Below are 26,942 nucleotides of genomic sequence, written 5' to 3'. Positions count from 1 at the left end.
AAACGCTTTAGAAAAATCAAACAAACATAAAAGAGATAATTTACCTTTGTCAAAAGAAACTTGTGTCTTTTAATCATTGAAGTTGAGCATCCGTGCCCCGCTCTAAACCCAGACTAAAGAGGAGACAAAAGATTATCTTCAGAAATGTGTGAGGAGATTTGTTCTGCCATGAGCGACACAAACACTTTTGATAATGAGGGAAGAACACTCCGGACAAACACAAGCGATTTTTCACGGATCGGGAAAGCAGGATGTGGTAACGCAGTGGTTAATTATAGGTGTTAAAGGGCTTATAATATAAGGGAGAATCAACTTTATAAACCGAACAGGTATGCCATCCTCTCCAACTGCGTTAGATTTAATTTTGAAAATGCATTTAGCCACATTCAACTTAGTAACAGCTGAGTACCATTTCCACGAAAAGTTGTTTTTTCCCCATATAACATACATGGAAAACTGTGACCACCTCTAAATTTCTTTTGGTTTCAAAATAAAAAAATACGGGTATATTTTTTCGATATAGAACAATCCTAGGGGGTGAGAGCAATAAAATTCCGACTTTACTTATTTTGGATCACCCTAATGTACATACGCGAGTTATACCCAATAAATATTTAGCTTGAAAACAAATTAAGATAAACTTTAGAACTCTATATTTCTCAAAACCTCAAACTTCGGTTCTCAACGATACCTTTAACAGGCATTCAAGAACTCTTAACAAAAAAATAACCTTTTATAGGAGCATTCCATCGTCACGTATAGACAAATTCAACTAATTTTCTGTTATTGTAAAAGCATAAACAGACGGCAGCGTTGATCCGGATAAACTCGTGAATTAACTGCAGTTGATCCGGATTAAGTCCGAGTTTAAGCTTTAAGAAGTATAGTCTTAGATACGTTAATTAGACACGTCATTTTTTAATTTTATTTTATAGCTTGCACATTAGTCTTTGATTAAATGCAAACCATTTAGAAAAAAGGAAATACCGTCACGTAACAGCCAGGTCGAGTCAACTAATTTTGTGAATTGTTATATCAAATATAACATTAAATAATATTAAATTATTAAATATTTAATATTAAAAATAATATAAAACGAAAATAAAAATAATATTTAATATAATATATTTACATTCAAATTTTAGCTAAACTATTAAACAAGGACCATACATGTGTTAGAAGAAAATTGTAACTAAGAACCAAAGACAGTATTAAGGTGGAAAAAAACAACAACAAATTACGTTCTTGCTTTTTTACACATTTTTTTATAAGTTGTCACGTACAGACAACGTGTCCTACAGAGTTCATATAAGTAGATATAATTGTTAGTTTTATAATACGTATTAGAACACAGATTTTTCTCCTGATAGGCTATGAATTCTGCACTCTACCTTTTTCTGGACAGCATGTGATGAAAGTTCGAACCTCCGTGTATCGGTTTGGGTTTTTGCCATTGCAAAACAGCCTGCACTTTCTGAGAAAGTTCTGGGAACGGAAGATAAATGACACGGATCAGTGAAAACTTTGCCTGATTGGATGAAAACAATGTCGTCTTGGCTAATCATTTTTTTCTCACTAGCCTTGTCGCGCCTCCCCCAACTCCATCAATCACGCCTCGGTATGGCTATGCAAATGTCCTTCTATATTTACACCCGAAAGCACTTGATTACAACGGTATTACGGTTAATTCTCAGAATGAAACGAGAAGGAAGCCGGTATTAAAAATAGGCAAAATCGGACAATAACCACGCCCACCTCCCATATAACGGTATTTGCAAGAACTATGATATTTCCGCAAACACTAGATCTAAATTGCGCTTCATACCAATTGTTTTGAACTTTTCATTTTCAGTGTAGTAATATTGAATATTGTCAATGCAGGACTATAAAATCTAAAAAGCACCCATTGCTTTGTTTTTCCGGTAAAACTAATTTTATTGTAAATTTTAATCCTATTTTAGGCTGTTTTTAAAAGTTTAACTAAATTTTAATAAACGCGAGTTTTTAGTTTTTAAACTAAAATTTTATTTTCATCTATTTAGTCTAAAGTTCAATTGATTTTAAAACTATATAACGAATAGAATAACACGCGAAATCAATCGTTGGAGGCTTATGACCAAATCGTAATTACTTCTGGGATGGGATTTGGATCAAGATTATTCCAATATGATCAGTGTGTATAGTTTGTGAGTGATTCCTCAAAACGTGAGGAATTTTGGGTGCGCTTGAGTATTTTTTTAGGATTTTTATTTTAAGGAATTTTTGAGGAATTTTCTCTCGATATATTTGCAGATAACAAATGGAACCATGTTTTACACAACAGAGTTGTTAAGTCGCTCTGCAAATTTTTGAACAAAAAGCTTCACGAAGTTTTATAAAGAGCGAAATACATCCCACAAGCGGCTTGTCAAACATTATTCAAACCTACTTTTCCAATTTTGCCATTCACCATGCAAACATGACTCGTTCAAGAATTTTGATCAAAGAATTTTAGTTTCTTCCGGTTCACAATGTAAAAGAGTTTGGTTTTCTTCGACTTTTCTCTCTTGCGTAACCCTCCCATTAGAGTGGTCCAAAAAAATTAAGTTGGAATTTTAATGCCGGCACCCCCTAGGATTGTTCTATATCGAAAAAAAATATACCCCTATTTTTCTATTTTGAAATTAAAAAATATTTAGGGGGTGCTCAAAGCGCTCAAAGTTTTCCATGTATTTTATATGGAGAAAAAACCATTTTTCGTAGAAATGGTATAAAACTCTTAAAAATCAATATTTTTCAATCGGAAAACTGTGGTTCTCTTCAGGAGACTTCAAGTATTAATATCCAATTATTTATTTAACCATTTTTTATGATTAAAGATTTTTCCATTGCATTTTCTAGGGGTTTTGGAGGACATATAAAATATAGTTACTATGAAAAAATGGTTAAAGAGACAATTGCGAATTATTACTGGGAATCTCCTGAAGATAAGAAAAGTTTTCCGATCGAAAACTGTTGATTTTCAAGAATTCTACACTATTTCTACGAAAAGTTGTTTTTCCCCCAGCACTCCCTATTTTTTTTATCCTTTTTTCAAAATAAAAAAATAGGGGTATATTTTTTTCCGGTATAGAACAATCCTAGGGGGTGCCGGCATTAAAAATCCGACCTTATTTTTTTACATATGTACATTTTTGGACCACTTTACCCCCCATGCACAACATAAATAGCTTTAAGAAAATGGATATTTCGCGTGGTTTGTCAAGCCGCTTGTGTGGTGTTTTCCGCTCTTAAGCACATCTGCATTTGCTGCTAAATGTTCAAAATGTTATTGATAATTTTTTTCATTCCATCGTTATATTTTGAACTTGAAAAATCTCGATAACGAATGGAGAGAACACGCATTGTTCGATTATAAGAATATTCATATTGGCTGCATTTCTTTATTCATTCTGAACGTTTGGAATAAACTTTTTTGTTTACTTATTCTTTAGAACGTTCCTGATGATATGCTAACGTATATTTCAAACGCATTCTGTTTATTCCGGCTGTGAAATGAGATTATCCGGAATGTATAAAGAAACGCAGCCATTGATTCTTCATTAGATTCAGAAAATTATAGGAAAAAAGGTTTTGAATTAAAAGATTCTTCAGGCTCATATAAGTTTTAATATTAAAAAAAATTATATCTGCCTTACTAATATAGCCCTTTCTAATGTTTCAGTAGAACGTATATTTAGTAGTTTAAAAATTTGAAGGACTGACTTGAGGACCAGATTGTGCACTGATATAGTTGCAGCAATATTATATACAAATCAAACCATAAAAATTAACGGTGATACTTTGTTTGAGCCGCAAGAACAAATGTACCAAATGAATTGGAGAATGTAATAAATGCTTATACTAAGTACCTGTAAATAATTTGTAATTTGTTCGGATTGTGAGAATTTTTCATTTGTTTTTGAGGAATTTGGTAATTTTTTTTTTGTGGCAGCACTGAATATGATCTACATTGGTGGTGCATACCGGCTTGCGCGCGGGTAAAGCTTAAAAGAGCTTTCTGTATAAAATTTATAGAACTCTTGAAAGAGCTTTGCCCACGAGAAAGTTGGTGTCCACGACTGATTTATATGGTAAAGAATTTTTCTTTGAAATTACATGAGAGTTGTAGCTGCGTTCACATGCGACTTGCTTATTTGCTCTTACAAACATCACAAATCCCACCACCAAAAGCTTTAACATTTTGCAATAAAACGTTTTAGGCGTCTCAGAGATGATCAAATATCTTTATCAACGATTTATGCTTGAAACACAATACCCGGCGAACGGCGAAGTTCGCCGAATTGGGCGATGCCGTTGTTCCCCGTTCGCCCTGTTATTTCGTCTACTTTAACAGAATTAGAGCGGTATTGAAAACAGCTGATATCATTTCGTCGCACTTATAATTTAGTTGACCATATTTTGAAAAACGAAAGCATATTTAGAAATGATGAAATGATAACAAATATAAATATAAGGCAAGGGGGGATTATTATAAATTATTTTATTTTAAGCCAGTTTAACGAATCGATCACTGTATTTTTCAACCAACAAAAATAATTCGTGTTATATTCTATTTTCTTCTTAATCTTTGAAAGCAAAAAAAAAACATACGGCCACTTTTGGCATGTACTGCCGCCATCGCCCAGCAGAGCGATAGAAATAAATCTATCGCCACGAAACGTCGCCGAGCAAACTTCGCATTTCGCTTTGGCCGTGTTCAATTTAATATGCGGCGGATGTTCTAATTTTGACAGCGGGAATTTCGCTGTGGTGAGTTCGCCGTTCGCCGGCATTGTGTTTCCACGGTCAAGTGTATTGGTGTCGTCGGCCTTTGTCGGCGACACATACACTATACCGACTCGCTGTCGTCTATGCTCGATGAAAATCAAAGAATTTTGATATTTGAATTTGATGACTGTTTATTTGAGCGTCTCGCGTTATGCTTGACAAAAGACAAGCTCACTTGCCTTCTGTCCGTCGTGGTGAACAAGTGCGCGGATAAGAAAAAGAAATTGTTTAACGTTGGATTGAGCATTACTAATGCTAGCTATGTATATGAAATGTAATAAATATTAATTTATAACATATAACATATAAAATTAGGCTACAAATGATATAATAATTAACAATAAATACTCATCCGATGACAACATGCCAACAAACGAACGCTGCGTTAATACAAAGTGGTGATTGACGCGTTTATTTGAACGTTTGCGGGTAAGACACGAGCGAACCTCACTCACACATACGCAGTGCTTGACGTATTTTTTTGATTGTCTCCGTGGCGCTTTAGCTTCCCTGTGCAATACTCCAGATTCTGCATTATGTTCCCGACATATAATGCAAGCGAGCTACTCTGCCATCCCCTTTTATGAAGCCCGATACTCAACCACAGTATATACAGTAATAAACCTTTTCGCAGTTTTTCACCATTTGGTCCCCGAGGAGTACTTTTGGGTTGTGTGCAGCGTTTTCGTTTTGCGCGCACGGCAACACTTACTGTGGGGAATTTCGCCTCATGATTAGAAAAGTTCTTTTCGAGGGTAAAATATACATAATTATGTTTTATTTATGAACAAAATGTAGGTTAAGTATAAAATTCATCTTTAATGTAATGTAATTCGTAATTAACGCTTGTGTTTTATAAACTGGAAAACTCAAATCGTAATTATAGCACTGAATGGAGTTCTCCTAAATGTAAGTTTAAAATTAAAAAAAGGTCCATTATAAGATTATGTTTTTATGAAAAACGTAAATTTTGTGAATTTATGTAGCAAATTTCTAAATTTCCGAATATATTTAAGTCTTTATTATAAAAAACAAGATTTGCATAGTTATACAAACCCGGCCTACCGGCGCATCCGCCCAGACAGTTCATTAAGCACATCCAAGTTTCAGTGATCTACAATTAATAAGCGTTTTCACCATTTAACAGTTCATTATCATGTACAGTGTAATATAACAAGCTATTATAATAAACAACAATTTGCAATATTTTTACACTTTTGCAATTAATTTCGGTCATTATTACACAGACATGACTTGTGCCACTCTGCCATAGTACGGTTGTTGCTCCCTTTCATACCACAGTAATTTTGTATACATCTCTGAATGAAAAAAATGCATGCTCCTTCTCATTATCAACCCTGATCAGATTTTACCCCCGAGGAGTACTCAAAAAGGTTTATTACTATATATACTGTGACTCAACCTCGACGCAGTCGTTTTTTATAATTTTCTTCCTTTGTATTTTACTGAGAAGCGTTTTCTTTAATTTATTTGCATTTGCTTACTTAAAATTTTTGTATTATGCAATTTCTTCTTGCTAAAAAGGGAGTAAAATCTGTTTATGAAATGTGACCTTGCCACACCATCACCAATTACAGGTTAACCTACTATTCACGCGCGTCGCCAATTTACTGTCAAACATTTCTCATGCACATACAACTTGTATTGAAATTGAACGGCTTGCGTATGAAGCTAACTCAATTGCCAATCATTGTACTGCGTGACATTTTGATTTGACGTTTCGATCAAAGAAAACGAATGCAAACGCACGCAAGCCAATTTCGGGTGACGCAAAAAAACAAATTCGACGGCGTGCGTACCAAAACGCAAGCCACGAATAATAGGTTAGCCTGTTAGAGTCAATTTACACGATGAATTTTCACCCTGGGTGGAAAGTCTTGCGTTTTGAGCTTATACGTAAAAAGTGTTTAGAAGTCAGCAGGGTAGGCAAGCACGCACGGTGAGCGAAATCGAGGGTTTTTTTTGACGTTTCGCTTTTATCGAATTCACTTTTTGGTATTTTTACTTTGAGTTCGCGATTCGCTCCGCTTTAAAAATGAGGACGAAAGAGTTGGCCAAAGAAAAGCTTAAGCTTAAATGTAAAAAAAACGCAAGAAACGCCGCAAAGAAAAAGCCATCGTGTAATCGCACGAGGTTTTTCGAAGACTTTTTTAAAAGGGAACGTGCAAAAAATACAAAAGCAGTTTTCATTCATACTGTCATTAGGTAACTTGAGAATGGGAATTGCTGCATCTTTTAGGCGCATCATTATTACATAGTTGCATCCCAAGCAAATAAAAGTGAGGTAAAAATGTGCAAATTTTTTATGCGTAAATTAACAATTTTTATACCCAAATATCAAAGATTTATTTATTACGTTGAGTTTGTTTTGATTTGAAAAATTCAAAATGTCAAAAGCAAATAAAAGTTTTTGGAGAGCCTTTGTTTTGAGTGAGCAATTAGAACGCTTTTGCTTCGTAATTTTGATTGAATGCGTAATTTTTAAATTGTGAATTTGTATAGAGAAAAGCCTGATTTGGCTTCGCATTTCAGGTTTCTCGCCCAAATGACGCATTTTGGCTGTAATATTACACAAATTTCAAAAAGTACCGTCCATATTTCAAACTTTATTATTTTCGAGTAAGCAGTTTTATGACCCCATTCATTTTAGTATAATAAAGTGCCAGTCTCAAGTCGCTAAAAATTACCGTTTAGGATTTTTTTGCCGTATAACGCATCACCAAAATGTATTTTTAAAATAACGGTAGCATTTAGCGACTTGATTAATTTTTGTGAACTTTGTGCAAGCTTTGAACCTTTCATATGTGTGGTTTCTGTTGTCAATCGAACTATAATTTAAATGAAAATTATTAAAAATTAAAAAATAAACAGAAGTTTTGGTGCTATTATTTTGACCGCAACTGTATGTACCAAATAAGTTTACATATGTATACATCAATTAACAAAGTCAAAAAGTTATGTGAGTTATTGGTGTTTTTTGACCGCTAGCACCGGTGGCAGCGACGCCAGCTGCTTGGCTAACTGCCCGCTTGCAATGTTGTATCAGATTCATGAGATTACGATTGCTATTCTAACTGCATATTGTTCCAAGTTGTTTGGCAGCTTGCCTGGCTGTATGTTTAACAGCAGCGGAATAAATATACTCACTCTCACACCTGACGTAAATACGTACATATGTTCATACATACATACATATATTAGACTGGTTCAAAGTTTTTTCTAGCCATCCCCCAGAACCGAAAAATATCGAAAATAAGAAGACCCGTTTTTTTTATATTTTGAAATCGGCTTATGTTTAACCGTGTCGCCGGGGCTTTGAAGTTGTCCATATATTTTATATTGGTAAAATAAACTTTTTGTATAAATGCTATAAAATCGCATTAATATCGGAAAATCAGTTCAAAAGAGACCTTAAAATACTACGATTCATTATATATTATTCTTAATAAATTAAAAAGTACTTATTCTTTAATATTCAGCACAACAGTTATTAAAAATGATTTTCTGTGATTAATAGAGTTTTTTTTTGTTAGACAGTGTTGTTTGAGAGTATTTTCAGGTACGAGGTTTTGCCAAAGTACCGTCGATATTTACCTCTGAATTTTTGCCAATACGTACTATAACCTATAATCTTATTTCTTCTATATATAAAAAATGTCTTATTTTACGTGCTCGTAACCACATCGCACATCATGAAAAATTATTTAGTAACTTTTTAACGCTAGATATATATCATAATTTTATTTTTTGAACACTTCTGAGGGGAAATACCTTTATTCGTTAAAAATATTTATTTTTAAAGATTTTATAGCAATTCTACGAAAAAATGTATTTTCTCCGTTTAAAATATATGGAGAGCTTCAAAGCCCCCGGTCGCTGATTAAAAACTATCCGATTAAAAAAAAGACAGGTCTGCTTATTTTCGATATTCTTCAGTTCTGGGGTGCCAGCGGGAAAAATTCAAAAAGTCGATTTTATTGGGTATTTCTGGACTACCCTAATGTTTTCATGCTTCTGCCATAGCACGTACATATGTATTATACATAAATAGTTGCGTTCCACAACTTTTCTGTGTTAAAACCTGTCAAAAGGCAAAAGAAGCCAGAGAACCGAGTACGTGAACGCTTTCTGGCAAATTCCTGCAAATTCTTGTAACTTCTTGCGAGTTAGGGAACGCAACTAATGTTTTTACTTGTCGCCGGCAAGTGACTCGGTTGGGTGTCTAAAATGTTTTTATTTATTAACCGAAAATCGAAACTGTATAAGATTCTGAATTTTTTCTTATTTCACACATATGGGCAAATCTAAAAAATAGGTACAGGATACGCGATACACCAAAAGTTTGAAAATTGTGAAATGTAGAGTTACAGACTTTAAGTTACTTGCCATATCGTTATTTTTTAAGGCACACTTTTCTTACCTACTACATATGAAGTGTACACATAAGTGCTAAATGCCCATTTAACTTCAAATCAGAATATGGTGTGCTTCAAAAGTTATGACATAATTAATTGTGCCCCTCTTATAAATTACATAAAAATTAACTTGTTTTCATTATTTTTTTTTAATTTAAACACCTATAATTCAAAAGTTATGCAGCAAATTGATCCAAATTTTTTTTGCGGCTTCAAGTATACGTCAATGAGTTATATCCAAAAGCAACCAGCTGGATTTAGTTTACAACAGTGAAAATAAAGCTAAATAACACAAAGGTTACCTGTTTTTTAGATTCGCCCACATGCATGCAATTTCATATATCGGTACCTAAAGATGAAATGGTGCTAAGTCCATTTTTTTTAATTATTCAAGAGAGACAAAAAATCGATGTAGTTTCGCATTATGCATATGTCACTCTGCATCAAAAACTAAAGTTTGGAAAAACAGTGGACTTGGCACCTTTAGGTAGCGATTACTGCATATATACTATACATCTATGTATACAAAAAACCTGCATATACATACTATGCGTGAATATGTTAAAAATATCCAACATTCGGTGAGTTCGGAAAGAACCGATTAACAGATGTCATACATCTTTGATCAACCGGCCGCCAACGGCCAACAGATCATAGAATCGATTGCGACATACACAAACATACAACTCAGGCACGCCAAGTCAGTGGTTTTTGATAGGGATTTATCCTTACCGCACTTGCTAGTTGTTATTTACGGGATGAATACATATTTTTATACCCGAGCGCACTTGTGCACCAGGGTATATCAAATTTGTTCACATAACGGTTGTTTGTAACAGCCAAAACGAATCAAGCTAGATATAGACAAATGTATACATAAAGACTCAGAATGAATAGAGAAGTCGATTAAGCCATGCCTGTCTGTCCTTCCGTCTGTCCGTCAGTCCGTGTACATGATAACACGAGCAAAATTGAGATATCTCAACGAAATTTGGTATGTAGGTTTCCATTTTCAAAAATACGAAAACTGCGATTAGTAACTACTGAAGATTATTCACTCAAAATTTTTATTTACAATAAATTTTAGACTAAAAATAAGAATATTATAAATTTTTGGAAAATAGGCGTAGCCACGCCCACTTATGGTTACATGTGTATATCTTGATAACCGCTGCACCAATTTCTTCCAAACTTGGCACAGTTGTTGGCCTTGGCTCAGCATACCAAATGGCCGAAAATTTTTAAAATCGGACAATAACCGCGCCCACATCCCATATAACGGTAATTTAGAGAAATACAAAATCTTCGACAAATCAGTAAATAAAGTTTACCAAGAAATACGTTTCTGATAAAATTTTGGAAAATGGGCATGGCACCGCCCACTTATGATCACATATATGTATCTCGGTAACCGTTATACCAATTTGTACCAAACTCGGTATGGTTATTGTGCTTGCCACATTAAAGCAAAATGTTGAAAATTATTGAAATCGGACTAAAATTGAGGCCGCTTTTTATATAACGGTAAATTTCAGAACTGCTTGAAACATCAATATTTCGTAATTTAAGGACTCTAATTTACTCAAAATTGATTACCATGCAGCGGTAGCTTTCGGAAAGGTTAAAGTCATATATTTAATACTTGCGCAAGGTATTTAATGTTCGGATCCACGCGAACTAAGACTTTCTTACTTGTTTGATTTAGATTTACATTTAAGCGTCTATAACCTGTCATAATTGCTCAATGGCATGTAAAAGTGATTCGCAAACCTATTTCGAAATCAAAGAAAGGACAGACTACAAAAATAATTCCACGTGTAAACATTTTTGAGTGCACATAAATATACACACTCTTATAAGTTATTCTTTATCTATTATCTTATGCGCATAAAACAAAACTACAGCCAAAATGGACAGAACTATGTATGGAAAGTTTGATCCAGGTGCAAGGCAACCGTATCGCACAATTCGAGCCAAAGGAATACAACCCGGATGTAAGTAAAGTATTTATATACTAAAATTATTTGAAAGTATATATGTACATATGTACATTAGACTGCATCACTCCCCATACAAAAAAAAATCGGTACTGTGTTGCCATTGGAATTATAAAATCTATTATATTTTAAGACTTCCACCAAACCATTTCGGAAAAATATTAAGGTTTACGTGACCTGGACCGATTTGAAAATATCTCCAAAAATGGAGTCTTTTATCAATAAAAATAGTTTCTTAAAGATTTTTTTTTGAGATAATCCCCTGAAATGGTAAAACGGTCTAAGCTTAAGAAATTTGCATAAAAATAAAAAAAAATTAAACGGAATCGTAATAATGAGATTTTTGATGCTGTTTTTTAACTTTATTCAAAGATTGGTATAAGAAAAGCTTGAATAACTGAACCTAAACTATACCGATTTAGACTTGTGAGGTATCATTGGAAAGGTATTTTTCCACCCTTTTTATTCCTTTTTTAATAAACTCATTCAAAGGATGAAAGAGAAAGGTAGGATGAACAGTGTCATTCCAAGTTGAATTAAGATGTATTGGTATTTGAAAAAAAGGGACCTGAACGAGTTCTTTGCACAGAAATAAAGAGTGAGAAAATACCTTTCTACTAATACTCCATAAGTCTAAATCGGAATAGTTATGGCCCAGTTATTCAAGTTTTCGTAAATCAATCTTTGAAAAAAGTTAAGAAACATCATCAAAAATGTTATTATTACGATTGAGTTGATAACATTTTTAAGTATTTTTATGCAGACTACATATGTACACTTATTTTTTTAAACAAAACTTATTGCCGAGAACTTATTTAATTAGCAAAAGCCGAAAAATAAACTTTTGCTTAGTAAACAAATCCAAAATTTTTATTGTTCACTTTATTTCAAACGTTTTTTCTTTTGTTTTGAAAATTATAAAAATTAATAATAATAATAATAATAATAACATAAAACAAAAAAACATAAAACAAAAAAACATAAAGCAGAATCAGCATTTAACTACTCATCAAAATGAAAATAAGAGAGCACGAATTTCGATGTGAAGCAAAACTTTCCGGGAAGACAATACCTGTGAATAATTGTACCATGTTTAAAATCATATAAAATTGAAAATAAAAAACTTAAATTGTTCACAATTGTTGTTGAGATTGAAAATTGGAATGTGTGAGTTTGAGTCTTGAATTTTAAAAGTATATTGCTGGCAAACGTCAGACTGTCTCTCAATGGTTTTACCTTGTATTGTTTTTATCATGGAAGAATCTGTTCAGCAACGAGCTACCAACAAATCGGGATGTAATACAATATTTATTTTATTTCAAACAGAAAAGCATTTAAAATGTGCTCAAAAAATAGGGTTGCCAGATTTTTTATGCGCGACATCAGTACGTTAGACTTTTTCACGCTAAAAAAATCAGTACTTTTCAGTACATTTTTATTTAAAGCAAAATTATGAATGTAACAGCCGGTTTCCCCAAAAATTTAAATGGAAAATGATTTTTTATTTTTTGTCAATTTCCCTATAAAGTTCAAAAAACTAAAATCATTTTTCACTTAAATTGCTTTCGTGAAATTGACATTTTTAAATAGCAATAATGAGATCATTTCCATCTTCAGTGTTTAAATAGTCAAAGAACTCTATACATTTCATTTAAATATTACTTTTAATTTGAAAAGTTTTAATTTTAATTACATAAATAGAGGCGGGTTTCTCTTTGCGCCAGGAAGCAAACTTTATACTCTTAGTTCCTTCGTTGGAGTGTGGTATTGAAAAAAAAACTGTGGGAAAGTACCACTATTTAAGGACTTCATCTATATTTCCTTTCTACTTTAAGCCATATTAATTTTTTCAACTACGCAAAAACTTTGAAAGACTAAAAATTCTCTGAAAAGAGTATCTTACTCTATGTCTTGTATGCAAAACTCTTTTACAATATCAGCAAATTGTGAAAAAATAATCGTAAGTTATAGGCAAAAGCCATTCGAATATTCATATTTGTTGTTATTAAACTGAAAGTTATTTTCGAGATAACTAACACTCGATAAAAAGAGTCAGCCTTTTTAATAATTTAAGCTCCATTATATTATCGCAACTGCAATGTAACGACCCGGCGATATACCCATAATACGATTGAACTTTTTGTTGTATTAATTTCTTAGGCATATCAAACATTATCTGAAACATGTCAATTATAATTAAATTATTTTCTTCTTACTTTGTACAGTACAGTTTAAGGAAGTTCCAACCTGATGTAAAAACCTTAAGAAAATCCTAAAGTATGTTGTTTGAATTGAAAATTCAGTACAAATTAGTACAAATTTTGAAAAATCAGGACATTAGCGTACTGATTGAAGATAAATAAAATAAAAAAAAAAACTTGAATATACAACGCTTTTATAAATGGACTAAAAAGTTGAATATTTTTCAGTCCCACAGAATTTGTTTTGATAACTTTTGATTTTAAAATTTTAGCAAAAGTCATTATAAACAACACTGGTCTACAAATTTCAACTTTTTTTCTGCGAATAAGACGGGACCTGGTGTTTCTGAACGGATTTTTCGTGCTGAACACGAATCCGGGGTCAAAAATGTCCCATCACGTCACGTTTTCGAGAAAAAAGGGGTTGAAACCCCTAAAAACAGCGTTTTTGGCCATTTTCGAAAAATTATAGAGCTGAACCCTGACGTGGTACAAATTTTGCATATATCAGAAATTAAAGGCTAAACCGTGCCCTTTCGAATGAGCCCTATGCCGAATTGATCGCGTGCACCCTTAAAGCAGGGGGTGTATTTGTGTTTAGGGGTGCAGGAAAAATTGATCACAGAAAGAATTTAATCTTAAACGATCATAGAAAATTAATAATGCCAAGGTTTTAACTATATTAAAAGTCGCTGATTACGAATCTGCAGTTAGATTTTAAAAATTTAAGATGACGGGTCGAATATGGTGGATATAAAAATTGGACTCCTAGACACAAATACACCCCCTGATCTAAGGGTGCATGCGATTAATTCGGCATAGGGCTCATTAATTTCTGACATATACAAAGTTTGTAGCACGTCAGGGTTCAGCTCTACAATTTTTCAAAAATGGGCAAAAACGCTGTTTTTAGGGGTTTCAACCCCTTTTTTCTCGAAAACGTGACGTGATGGGAAGTTTTGGACCCCAGATTCGTGTTCAGCACGAAAAATCCGTTCGGAAACACCAGGTCCCGTCTTATTCGCAAAACCCTTGTAGACCAGTGCAATTAATGACATTGAAAACGAAAAACGTGGAGCGCATGCAGTACAAAGCATTCGATTTCATTGACAATAGTCAAACTAGATAACATTCTACAGCGAAAGTACAAATTTGAGATCGATTTTAAGCGGTCGTTATTCATATGTCCACATACATACATATGGGTGTTTCCATACAGCCGTACGCGAAATCTTTTTTATTCATACGAATCATTGCAAAAGTTCTGTTTTTTATTTTGTGTTTCTAGCAGTAGACGGAATTTCGCAATAAATAATAAAATATTTTCCGTACGTTTCAAAAGCAGTTAAAAAATGCGTGTAATTTTCTTCACGAAATTGATATCATAAATTTTGTGTTTCTAGTTCAGCTTTCGGCACTCAAAAATTTTACCTCAAAGAGGTGTTTTATTTGATATCAATTATTTTGGGGTAGCAAATTTAAAATCGACGAAAATTCAACAAATAATCTAAATGTTTTATTTTTCACAAATAAATTACTAAAAATATTATCTAAATCTAAATTATGTAAATCGATGTGTCCATTGAAACATATAATTTTTCGAATACGGAATAAAGCGAAAAAGAATGATCATATACTTTGTATTCGAAAAAATTAATAAAAAAAAACAATTATGAGACATGATAAAAACTTATCAACTTGGTACAAACTTTGGATACAATAAACAACTGTATTCGTCTGATTGTCTCGTAGTTTATTTTCGTTAAGATTTCTACAGGGTGTGGGGCGCACACATGTGCTTTTTTAAGAAGTGTGCGGTGTTGCACTCGTGCTATTAAACTAATGCTTTTTTCTCAAGTAGTTTTGCTCAGTAGCAATTTATACATACGTATGTAAGTAGTAGCGGCACATTGGGTGAACTAAATGCATTCATACATACATATTTATGTATAACTGTTGGTAATATTGTACGCGTCTTTCCAGGTAGGTTAAGTGCGGGTGATAAACCCATGTAGCATAGTTAAATACTGTGTACATACCTGCAATTAAAATGGTAAAAAATGTTACAATTTCGGCATGTGACTGAAAAAAAACTCTAAATTGTGGTTTCCAAGTCATGTACGAAGTGATTAGTACAGCTGCATCCTTCAATTTGTCAACTCGCGGGAAATTCCCCGATTTGCAGGGAATTTCGGTTTAAGTGGCAATCGGGGAATGGGCATTTTTTCGGGGAACTGGATATATTATTTTTATATCTTAAAGTAACCAAATTAGACGGATATGTTAATTTTTAACCATTTGACCCTTTTTAGAGCGACATTTTTTCAATTTGAATCGCAATATCTCCACAACAAGAGTTTTCCCAGATATAAGCTATATACCAGATGAGAGCTAAGGTTTTGGGCTAGATTTGTGGAAACTTAAAAAATTGCTTTTTTTCGAATTTCAGACAGTAGCCACGCCCACAAAGACATACGAATCAAAACATCGTGGAACAAAACTTAGGAACTTCTTAGTTTTTTTGTACCTTAATTCGAGAAAGTTTGGAAAAAAAAGTAAATGAAGGTACGTACAGACGCCGCATACATACCAAAGCATTTCGTGGTGGAGACACGAACCAAAACACATTAACCTCTATATCTTTCTAACTAGTAGCCGGAACTTAATATATAAGGTATCGTTTGAAAGGTATTGGCCTATAGAATAATATTAAATGTGTCGGGTGTACCCACATGCCCCCTTAAACCGGCAAAAGCAAAAAAACGTTTTTTGTTTCGCAAAACTTTAGCCTAATTTTTAAGAATCCGGTTAATCGCTTATGAAGCTTGAATACTTCTGGACACACTCTGCAAGACCTTTCCAGCGATATCTCAAACATGTCGATTGGACGTCTGGATAAAACTTCGAAATCTCGTGTATATATAAGCGAGTCATTTCAGCATGCTACTGTGGCTGCTTTCGTCACTCGCGCGCACTGCCGTGTGCTGTGATCATGGTTGCCACTCGCCAAAATTTTTTTCTACAAAAAACCTCTTAAGAAAAGTTACCAAAAGTTACCAAATCTTCAATACCAAAATCTTCACTGAGAAAAAATACACTGAATAAATCTGATATATTTCATAACAAATGTGTATATACTTACAGCCCGATTCTGTACACTTAATAAATTCAATATTTTTATAAATTGTCAATTTTCGATTATTTATCAAAAACTCCCAGTTCTAGCAAAGAAGTTTAAATCTATTTTCTTGATAAATTATCAAGACTAAAATTGCTATTGACAATTATTAAAATTTTTTTTATTAGAAAATATTTTTCTATCAATTAATTACTGCATGTGCCGATATTCTCGTTTTCGTTGTTGGTGTTTCCGACAGGGTAGGAGTATGATGTAATGTGGAACGATTTTTCGTCATATTTTGGCAAATTTGGTTTGGAGACAAACCGGTTTCGGCGTTGTGCCATCTTCAGTGTCATTTTTCGTTCGGAATGTGCCGATATTTGAACCTGCGACTCACGGAATAATAACACCGGCATACAAAAAAGTGGAAATTTCGAGCAATTTTTTCGGTTTTTTTAAATTTACAATTTTTAAACATTCAAAAGTTGTTTCAGAAGTGCAGCCCGTGGTGCTGCCACTGTAATTCAAATATTTCCAGTATTCGAATATGAGATGACTCTAATTTTATCGAAGTAAATTTGTAGAAGTGTCAGTAGTGCTGCCACTGAAACTCGAAGTGTTTTTATAATTACGCACAGGCAAAGCATAATTCATTTCTTTCTAGTAATGCAAATAGATGTTTGGTTGCAAAAGTTACCAAAATAAAATAAAAGTTACCAAGTTACCAAATCGTTTAAAAGTTACCAATTTTGGTAGAAAGTTACCAATTGTGGCAACCATGGCTGTGATAATAACCCAGAAAATTTGAAAGAGAGCACTGAATCGAGCGCGTAACAACACGGGAGAGCTTCAAATTATTAGATGTGTTTTCGTATTCTCCAGCAAAAAATATCCAGTAACTTGCCAGTAACCAAATTTCGGAGAGTAAGCCAATATTTACTCCCAATGAGAGAAATATCCAAGAAAGTACGAAAACGCAAAACCAGCAAGAAGTTGCTAGTTTAATGAACAGCTGATTAATTTGTTATTTTCCGATGCAATTTTCTTAGAAAACTAGTATTTTCCATCTTATTATATATTTAAATGGGTTTATTTTGTCAATTGCAACTCTAAAAGCACCACAAACAATTATTTTGTTAATGTGAATTACATTAAGCATCATGCCATCAGCTGTTTTTCTTACTAGCAAATAGTTGCTAGTAAAAATTTATCCAGTAAAAATCCAGTAAAACTTGCAAGTTCAGCTGTCATTTTTGCTCTCTCAATTTCCCCTCTTTTTGTAGTTTCTTGCAAGTTTTTGCGTACGAAAACGACATCCAGTAAAAAACCAGTAAAATTAGTACTGGATTTACTGGATAGTGCGTACGCGAACAGGGCTATTGCTAGTGAAATTTTTACTAGCAGAAATTAGCTAGCAGAAGAAGAAGAAGAATAAATTTCAAAAGCCGCCATTTGTTGAATTGGTTTAGCACAAACAAAAGTAAAATGAGTGGAAAACAAAATATTAATGATGTACTGTGTGTATGTAAAGCAAAGAGTTTAAAATTGAATTATAAATAGTGGAAGGTTGACAGAAGTCGAAAGTTTTTACTAGTTTTGTGTTCAGTAACTTTTTCTTCTAGTTTTCTCTTCATCTCAATTTTACGCTCTATTTTGCTTTTACGCTCTCGCTGCAATTTTTTTACTGGAGAAGTTACTATACAAACCTATTACCTCATTCAAGAATCTGCCAAAAACGTCCGTTGCCGATTCTTATGGCCGATACATAACATGAGAAATTACCCCCCATAAACTGCAGTTAAGGCTTGATGGAAATGAACTATTAGTTTGAAAATAAATTAAAAGTTGTATTTTCTTAGCTTTTTTCTATCCGTTCCATATAATAAATGTACGTAAATAAATAAATACCCCTTTTCCGTTTAACGGGTCCCCTTTATTAAGCATCTATATTATCGGTGGTTTTCTATAAAACTATCGAAAACCGTCTATGGTGCCACTATCGATAATTTTGCAGCACTAATAACGGGATAGTTTGTGTTGTTCTTCTTTCAACACTTTTTGCATGTTGTATTAACAGTATGGTTCCGTGCGCAGAAGTGGAAAACTTTTGACTGCCATTCACCTGGGAGTGGCCAGAAGCGATTCTTGTGCGTACGCTTCAAATCGCAGCTCACAACGTCAGGATATTTATATCCACGTATCCTCTGGGTAAGAACCAAACACCCGTTTGGGAGCGAGCTAAAGTGGGAAGGCGTAAAACTTCGCGTGCGCTGGGTTTGCGTGCCGCCACGTTAAAACCCCGCCCAAGGAAAAACTCTAAAAAGCCTCGGATGAGACCCCCTTTTTCTGGAATCTCTTCTATGAGCGCTTGGAACGTACATATGAGCGCTGCCCCGACACGATGTCAAAATCGTGCTTGGCGACTTTAATGCCAAGAAAAATTCAGCCTCCACGACGAAATGTCCGACAACGGACTGAGGCTGATCGACTTCGCCGGGGCCCGAAGCATGGTAATATGTAGGTTCCAGCATAAGAACATCCACCAAGCTACATGGCTGTCTCCAGAGCGAAAAACGAAAAGCCAAATCGATCATGTTGTGATAGACGGAAGGCATGCTTCAAGCTTTTTAGACGTATGTACACTCCGAGGGCTAAACATCGACTCGGACCACTATCTTGTAGCCAAGATACGCACCCGCCTCTGTGCAGCAAAAAATGTGCGCCCAACAATGCAAGGAAAGCTTAACGTCGAAAAGCTGCAACCACAACTAACGCCCAATTTACTCGCCATTCGACTCACACACCTGCTCTCTGAGAGTGGATTTCAGCGAGCCCGAAAGAACAACTGGTACGATGAGGAATGTCAAGAAGCCGCAGAGAAGAAAGATGCCGCCTATGGGGCCACGCTGCGATCGGGCGCAACGCGAGCCATGTGGGACCGTTATAGGGAACTGAAGAAGTAAGCGAGACGTATTTGCCGCAATAAGAAGAGAGAGGCCAAAATACGTGCGTGCGAAGAGCTTGAGATGCTGGCCGACAGGAAGAACGCCCGAAAATTCTACCAGAGGGTTAGGCGACTTACGGAAGGTTTCAAGACCGGGGCGAACTCCTGTAAGAACAACAATGGCGACCTAGTGACTGATGTCCAGAATATACTTAAATTGTGGAGGGAACACTTTTACAACCTACTGAATGGCAGCAGCGCTGAGAGTAGTGAAGAAGACGAATCCGAGTCCCCAGTCGATGATGACGGAGTAGCTGTCCCACCGCCTGACTATGACGAGGTACGAATAGCGATTACGCGGCTGAAAAACAATACAGCTGCTGGAGCTGACGGCCTGCCAGCCGAGCTATTCAAGTACGGCGGCGAGGAGCTGATGAGGTGCATGCATCAGCTCATATGCAGAATATGGTCAGATGAACGCATGCCCGACGACTGGAATTTAAGTGTGCTCTGCCCAATCCACAAGAAAGGCGCCCCCCATACGCGCCAACTACCGCGGAATCAGCCTTCTAAGCATAGGTTATAAGGTCTTATCGAGTGTATTGTGCGAAAGACTGAAGCCCACCGTCAACGAGCTGATTGGACCTTATCAGTGTGGCTTTAGGCCTGGAAAATCCACCATAGATCAGGTATTCACAATACGCCAAATCTTGGAAAAGACCCGCGAGAATAGGATCGACACACACCATCTATTTGTCGATTTCAAAGCTGCTTTCGACAGCACGAAGAGAAGTTGTCTTTATGCCGCGATGCCTGAATTTGGTATCCCCGCGAAACTAATACGGCTGTGTAAAATTACGATGGAGAAGATAATGAGAGCCGCAGAACTGAACCGCTCAGGCACAATACTTTACAAGAGCGTACAAGAGCAATTGCTGGTTAAATAAACCATTGGGTATTAATATTGGAAGTCTCCTGCAGATAAGCAGAACTTTCCGATAGAAAAATTTTGATTTTTAAGAATTCTATACCATTTCTACGAAAACTTGTTTTTCCACCATATAAAATACGTGAAAAAGTTTGGGCGCTTTGAGCTACCTCTAAATATTTTTTGATTTCAAAATAAAAAAGGGATATATTTTTTTCGGTTTAGAACAATCCTAGGGGATGAGAGCATAAAAATTCCGACTTTACTTTTTCACATGCATTTTTGCACCACCCTAATGCACATATATATAGTGGTCCACAAAATAAAACAATTGCGATGTTTTGAACGGTTTTAGCATTTGGCATTTGTCTTTTGTTTATTTAATGGTTATTATTTTTTTATAACAAGCTGGTATACAAAAAACACCACATATAAATTCAGATTTCAAACTTTGTACAAAAATGAGAAAAATTATGCTTATTTACACCAAAATTTCAAACTTTTTAATCAGAATTTTAGTATGCAGTTTTGAAGGCCATTTAATTCTAGTAGAATGCAGTGCAATAAATAAAACCTCGTTAATTTTTAGCAATTTTTTCTGCTGGCAGTGTCCTCCATATAAAAGAAAATTGTCGAACATACTTTTGTATGGAAAAAACGTGAAACACCTTCAACCAAAAAAAAAATCATCTTGGTGAGCTGTCTGTAAATATTTTTTGATGATGGCTGTTGTCTGTCACTTCACCTGAACATATGAAAATAGATTCAAAATAATCTGCAAAGAATCGGCGAAAAAAGGCCGGTCGGACTCTAGTAATTATATTTATAAATTAAGGATAGTTGCGGCCGTCTGCTATATGCTCAGCCCTAACAATTTGATCTAGGTCCCAACAGTGTTTTTTAAGATTTTGTTTTATTTTATACGAAATTCTTAATTCCAAAACTTCAGTTTTCTCATTTTTAAATAAAGTTCTTCGGTATGAATTTTTGAAAATTTCGGACGCCATATTAGATTTTGCATTTTGAATTTGCACAAACTTGTTTGAAATTTGTAATGAGCGAATTTAAGAACCTCTAAATACCAAATTTCATTAAATTTCAGTAATATTTTAATTCTTGGACGCCATACTGGATTCGTTATTGAATTTTTGAAAATTTACTTTAGCTTTGTTAATACGCATCTTATAAATGATAGGATGCTAAATATATAATAAATTACATAAATTTTTAATATTTTAATACACTTTATGTTATTTGGGAAAACTCTTAAAGTTGGTCTAGTGAAATAAAAATGGCCGCCACTCTTTTTGGCGCGAGTATGCGCGGCTTTTCTTTTATCCTAAATCCTTAAAGGGACCTTTGCATTAATGTTAGGTAAAGGAATGAAGATCCTACTCGGGCCTACAAATTAGTTATAACTTTTTCAAGAAAATATTTCTTGAAAAACAAGCCGTGTTATTAAGGTGTTGATAATTTAGCAACCAAGATTTATTATGTAATATTTAATATGAAATCATTATTTTCCATGTTTGAGAAGTAAGACCCAACCAGCAATTACTGTTATAATTGAAAGTTTCCAATTGCTAAGAAAGTTATCAACAACGTGCCACGATAGAATCCGTTCAATTTAACGACTTGAACGGCTTTCTCAGCAGATGTTCTTGAAAGTACTAATCACTTTTGAATTCGTTGGACATTTTTGAATAAGAATAGCTTTATTCCGGTTAATTTATCACAGTTTAAAAATATGCCTTTTTCTCGTAAATAATAAGTAATATGTAAGTATTTTTCAAATTGAATTGCAAAGAGGTGGAATTGAAAAGTATTAAATTTTCATATTAATGTGACTACAACCTAACAAATTTTGAAACATCGGAAGCCATCGATATATCGATGTTTTTCTGGCGATGTATTTTAGCATCGATGTTCATTTTTCCGATGCATCGAAACGCCGATAGCTTTGTTCCACACGCTTTCCGGGCTGCTCCGGTAATTAGAGCGTAAAAATAAGTTACTCTCTCACAAGTGTCAACACGTGCCAAAAGTGCCCAGAGCGTGAGGAACGCAAAAAACCACATTTCGTGCCCGGAATCAACAAATCAGCTCTAAACAAGATTTTACGTGTATTTATCTTCTATGGCTAATAAAATTACCAAATAACTACATTTTCAGAAAATTCTGTGGTATGCTCCGCTTTTTTATATAGAATTTGCTTTCGGATTTAAACAACAGCAGCTGTTATTTCAAATTGCCCTTTTGCACATTTGTGCCCGGAAAAAAGTCCGGGCTGTTTCGTGCACAAAGAAGAAGACATTTACGATCCTAAAGTGGAACGTATTCGCTCTCTATTACCCATCTTTCTAGCGTGAGGAACGCCTTCTGGGCTGTTTTGTGCACCCGCGGGCTCGTGTGGAACAAACCTGATGACACGATGTTACTCCATAAAATTTGCATCCCTACTCGTGCGCCACCTATCAGCAAATTTTTAAGTGGAGTTATTCCTCTTCATGTAGCTAACATACGTTCTAAATATGAACAAAATCTTACTATAAATAAGGGTTTATCAAATATCTCGACTCCTGCGCCTCCTATCGGATTAACTCATCTTTCGTATTGCATTGTCATCGGGTTCTAAGCCAAATGTGAAGTTTCTAGTCTCTAGGTCATCGGGAAGTTGGTCAAAAATTTAGTGCAAGATTTGCCCCCTATAAACATACTTACATACATATATTCAGAGCAAGTTAAATAAAAGCTTGTAAAAATATTAAACTCGGCATTTTTAGACTCTTGAAACTTGCAATTTATTTTACTAAAATGGTATGGGCTATAAAACTGCCAACCAACAAATTTTTGTAAAATTCAGATTAAAATTTTTGATGAAAATTTTTGGAATTTTATTGACGACAACTACCTGTCCATTTATCGTTGACCACCACCGTTCAGCAAATGCAGTGGACTATAAACGAAGCTGACTTTTAGGCGAAGTTGTGCGCCGTTTGAGTATGTAGCGTGCATCTTTGCATGTGTTTAGTTTGGCGTGTACATTCAGGCAATAACATTTAATTTTATTAATGTAAACTGAAATATGAAATTTCAAATGGGTTATGTGTAACATAAAGCTTCATACAAGATAAATAAACATTTTGACTCAGAATTGGTTAGCATGTATTTTGAAAATAGCTATTTGTGTTGTGGAAGTGATAGTAACATGACGCAATATGCTACCATAATAGCAAAGCAAAATATTTATTGATCATTTGACGCTTGCTAATTCTAATAAAAATCTACCCACAAACAATTCGAGTAATACGCAATGTTTCGGTTTTTGTACACATCTGCTAGCGTCACTTATTTTAGAATGACAAAATTAAATAATATTTATCATTAAAGATAATGTAAGATACTATTTTTTAAACACATAATAAAATAAAGTACAAAATACAATAATAAAGATTTTTTTTGATTAATCTCAGCTTTATGTATTACTAGGTCGCCTTGAATATAAATTGAAGAAAAATGTAGGTATAGTATTACCTACCACTTTTTATATTTTCACTGAATTCGTACAACAATTGGAGTAGAAAAAGTGAACGAAACTATTTCCATTATTTGTACATGGAAAATTACCGACTTAATTGATTTTAAAAATGTATTGATCTGTATTGTTGTTGGATGTACTACATAGTAGGAAAATACATACATACATACATATGTACTTACGTACAGGCAAACATCTATATTTGCCGCAAAAACATAGCATTTTTATCGAATTAATTGTCGTCGGCGTCGATTTGTTTTATTTTTGTTCACATTTCATTTTCATTTGTTTTCGGTTGCTAAATTTAGTCAAACACAAATGACTCATATTCCGCCAAAGCATCATGCCGTCAGATTAGAATCAGATATGCTGCGAAGGATGTGAGTGAAAGAGCTTTGTTTTGCCAAAAATAAGCGTTAAAAAGTAATTATGAACAAAAATTGAATTTAATAAAAGCTTAAACAAGGAAAATTTTGATAAAAATATTTAGCACTCTGCACCATCTATATATATAAAATAATAGCCGTTTTCGTTGTTCGGAGGTAACTCAAAAACTTCTGCATAGATTTCAGTCAAATTTTCAGAGGTTATACCTTGCATATATGGTCCTATTATGGGCTACCAGAAAACTCGCTAGGTGGCGCTTAGGTCGAATTATTTATAAAAGTCGTATTTGCGAACCGATTTCGTTCAAATTCAAACCGTGTGCTACCTCCGTGATTGGAAATACGTATGCGAAAAATAGACCCGCTAGGTTGCGCTGGAGTCGAGTTATTTATAATAATATAGTATTTATATGCCGATTTATGAACCGATTTCTTCTCTCGGATTTCTTGGCCCTCCTATAACTAAAAACGCTCATCGGTGCTCTTTAGTTTCCTTATAAGGACTTTTATTGGCTTACATGGTTTACGGATCAATGTTGAAGTTGCAAGATCACGCTTGGCAGAGATCTCACAGGTGGAAATATGACTATCGGTAAAACTCATGACATCGAAAGGGATTAGTATTCCATATGGTATCACAGCGCTACTATTCTTGACCTATGTGTGAGGAGGATTCTGCTCTTTAGGACCGGTTTTTTAATGTCTGGTTAACACTAATCTCCGGTTAAACATCGTTATGGACTTCTTCGACTCCATGTATATAACATGGAGTCGGTAACGTCGATAACGATGTTTAACCAGAGATTAGTGTTAACCAGACATTGAAAAATCGGCCCTTAGTCGTTTCAATTTAAACTAAAGATGTTTACTTTACATACCGCTTTTGCTTTTAAACGCTATTTTTGTATTGGCCAACGCAAAAGATCTGATTAGGCGCCGCGAAGTAAGCGGGCATTGGCTAGTTAATGCATAAAGGTTAAACGAAGTTCATTATCGTAATAGCACAAGTGAACGAAAACATTCGCGTGTAAAGAGGTCATTACGCCAAAAATTGTCGATAAAATCCTTCACATGATACTGGCCTTTCGGAGAATGGAAGTGCGTGAGGTAGCTTACACTCTAAACAATTTTTGTCTAAATTTGCGCATATTAAGATAGGTCACCAGTTTCCTATCCTAATGAATGCAAATTTACACACCGAGTTAATTAAATTAAACACTGCTTGTTTACTTTTACATATCGTATGTGTGGCGTAGAACGAATTTGTGGTTTGTTCAGTTCTAAACATTTACTGTTCACAATTTCACAGTTTACACCAAGGAATATTCAATAAGGTAGAAGTGATAACTCAGTCGAGCTCTCTCATAGCTGACTGTAATGTCAAAAAATGTAAACAAAGAAATTAACCCTTTGTTATGCAAGCACTATATTTGATAAAACTCTATATCTTTGAAATTATAGTTTTAGTAGATGTGAAAATATTTAAAATCACATTAAAATCAGCTTCATTCTAGTTATTGCATTATCGATTTAATGTAAATGTGGAAATGCATACTTACACAAAATTACACGCGAAATTAAACACACTCATTAATATACCCGTTTGGCAATTTTCTTGCTTTTAGTAACGCAATGTTTTTGAGCATTTATTTTTTTATTCAAATACTCAATTATATTAAGTATATTCGACATTTAAAAAAAAAGTTTAATTCTTCTAACTTTACATTAGAAGAGTCTCCTAATCGAACAACGCAGCAATTTTCCCACCGTTGTCGCTTCACTTCACAATTAAGAGGTTTAAAATAACGCACAAGTTTGTTGTCCTGGGTCTTGCCACACACAGCACACCGCTCGTAATTCCTTTTCATTTTATTATGTATTTAAAATCACAATTGAAAATCTAAATTAAAAAAATAAAATTTTGAATTATATAGGGTTAAGGGTTGCCATTTCAGTCGTAGTTTAAAAGAGAGAAACGTCGAAATCACTTCTACCTTGGTATGCCTTGGTTCACACATAAAATGTTTAAAATTTCTTCTAAAAAATGTTTGTTTAAATTATCGCATATAAAGAGAGGTAACCAGTTTCCTCTCCCAATGTGTTCAAAGTTAAACACTGTCTGTTTACTTCTACATACCAAATTTGTCAGATAGAGAAATATTACACACAAAGTGTTTAAAATTAAGTAAATATGAGCACTAAATGTTTATTATTAGTAAAAAATATGTTTTTACTTTAAAAATTGTTTCAATTTTAAATATTCTATGTGTATATTTATGTGTATTTTTTAAACATCTCATGTTCAAAATCAAATCTTGAACATCTTGTGCGTATATTTACATAGATGCTGGTTGAAAAATAATTACTTTTCAGTAGTAGTTTTACATGCAGTTTTTAGAGTGTAGGCTACAACCATTTCAAAAGACCGGATTACATTTTAGATACATTTTTGGCCGTTAAAACGCAATCCACTCAATGGGGCCCATTCATGGATCTGTCGGCTAATAAGGTCACGACGAGATTCTTTTTTGGATGCACGTAGCGTAATGCACATCGATTACCTTCAACAGGGTTAACCGATC

At 34.3% G+C, this 26,942-nt stretch overlaps 1 protein-coding gene across 4 annotated transcripts in view; it reads left to right on the top strand.

Moving 5' to 3' along the window:
* The window catches only part of LOC118735228 (leupaxin), a 434,003-nt gene that overhangs the window by 43,039 nt on the left and 364,022 nt on the right, over positions 1-26,942 (top strand). For 2 of the 4 annotated variants that reach the window (XM_036464880.1, XM_036464885.1), the window contains exon 2: positions 11,150-11,239. The exons of 1 other annotated variant lie outside the window; for it this stretch is intronic. In XM_036464880.1, coding sequence (XP_036320773.1) covers positions 11,150-11,239 — 90 coding nt within the window. Of the gene's footprint in view, positions 1-10,950; positions 11,240-26,942 lie in introns of all 4 variants that reach the window. One more of the 4 variants, XM_036464882.1, reaches the window with a different exon arrangement.

The sequence above is a fragment of the Rhagoletis pomonella genome, unplaced genomic scaffold (genome assembly GCF_013731165.1).
Source record: "Rhagoletis pomonella isolate Grant_MI unplaced genomic scaffold, Rhpom_1.0 Rhpom_scaffold_00003, whole genome shotgun sequence".
NCBI classification, from domain to species: Eukaryota; Metazoa; Arthropoda; class Insecta; order Diptera; family Tephritidae; genus Rhagoletis; species Rhagoletis pomonella.
The sequence above is the reverse complement of the archived record's forward strand: the minus strand, read 5'-3'. Positions and strand labels throughout refer to the sequence as shown.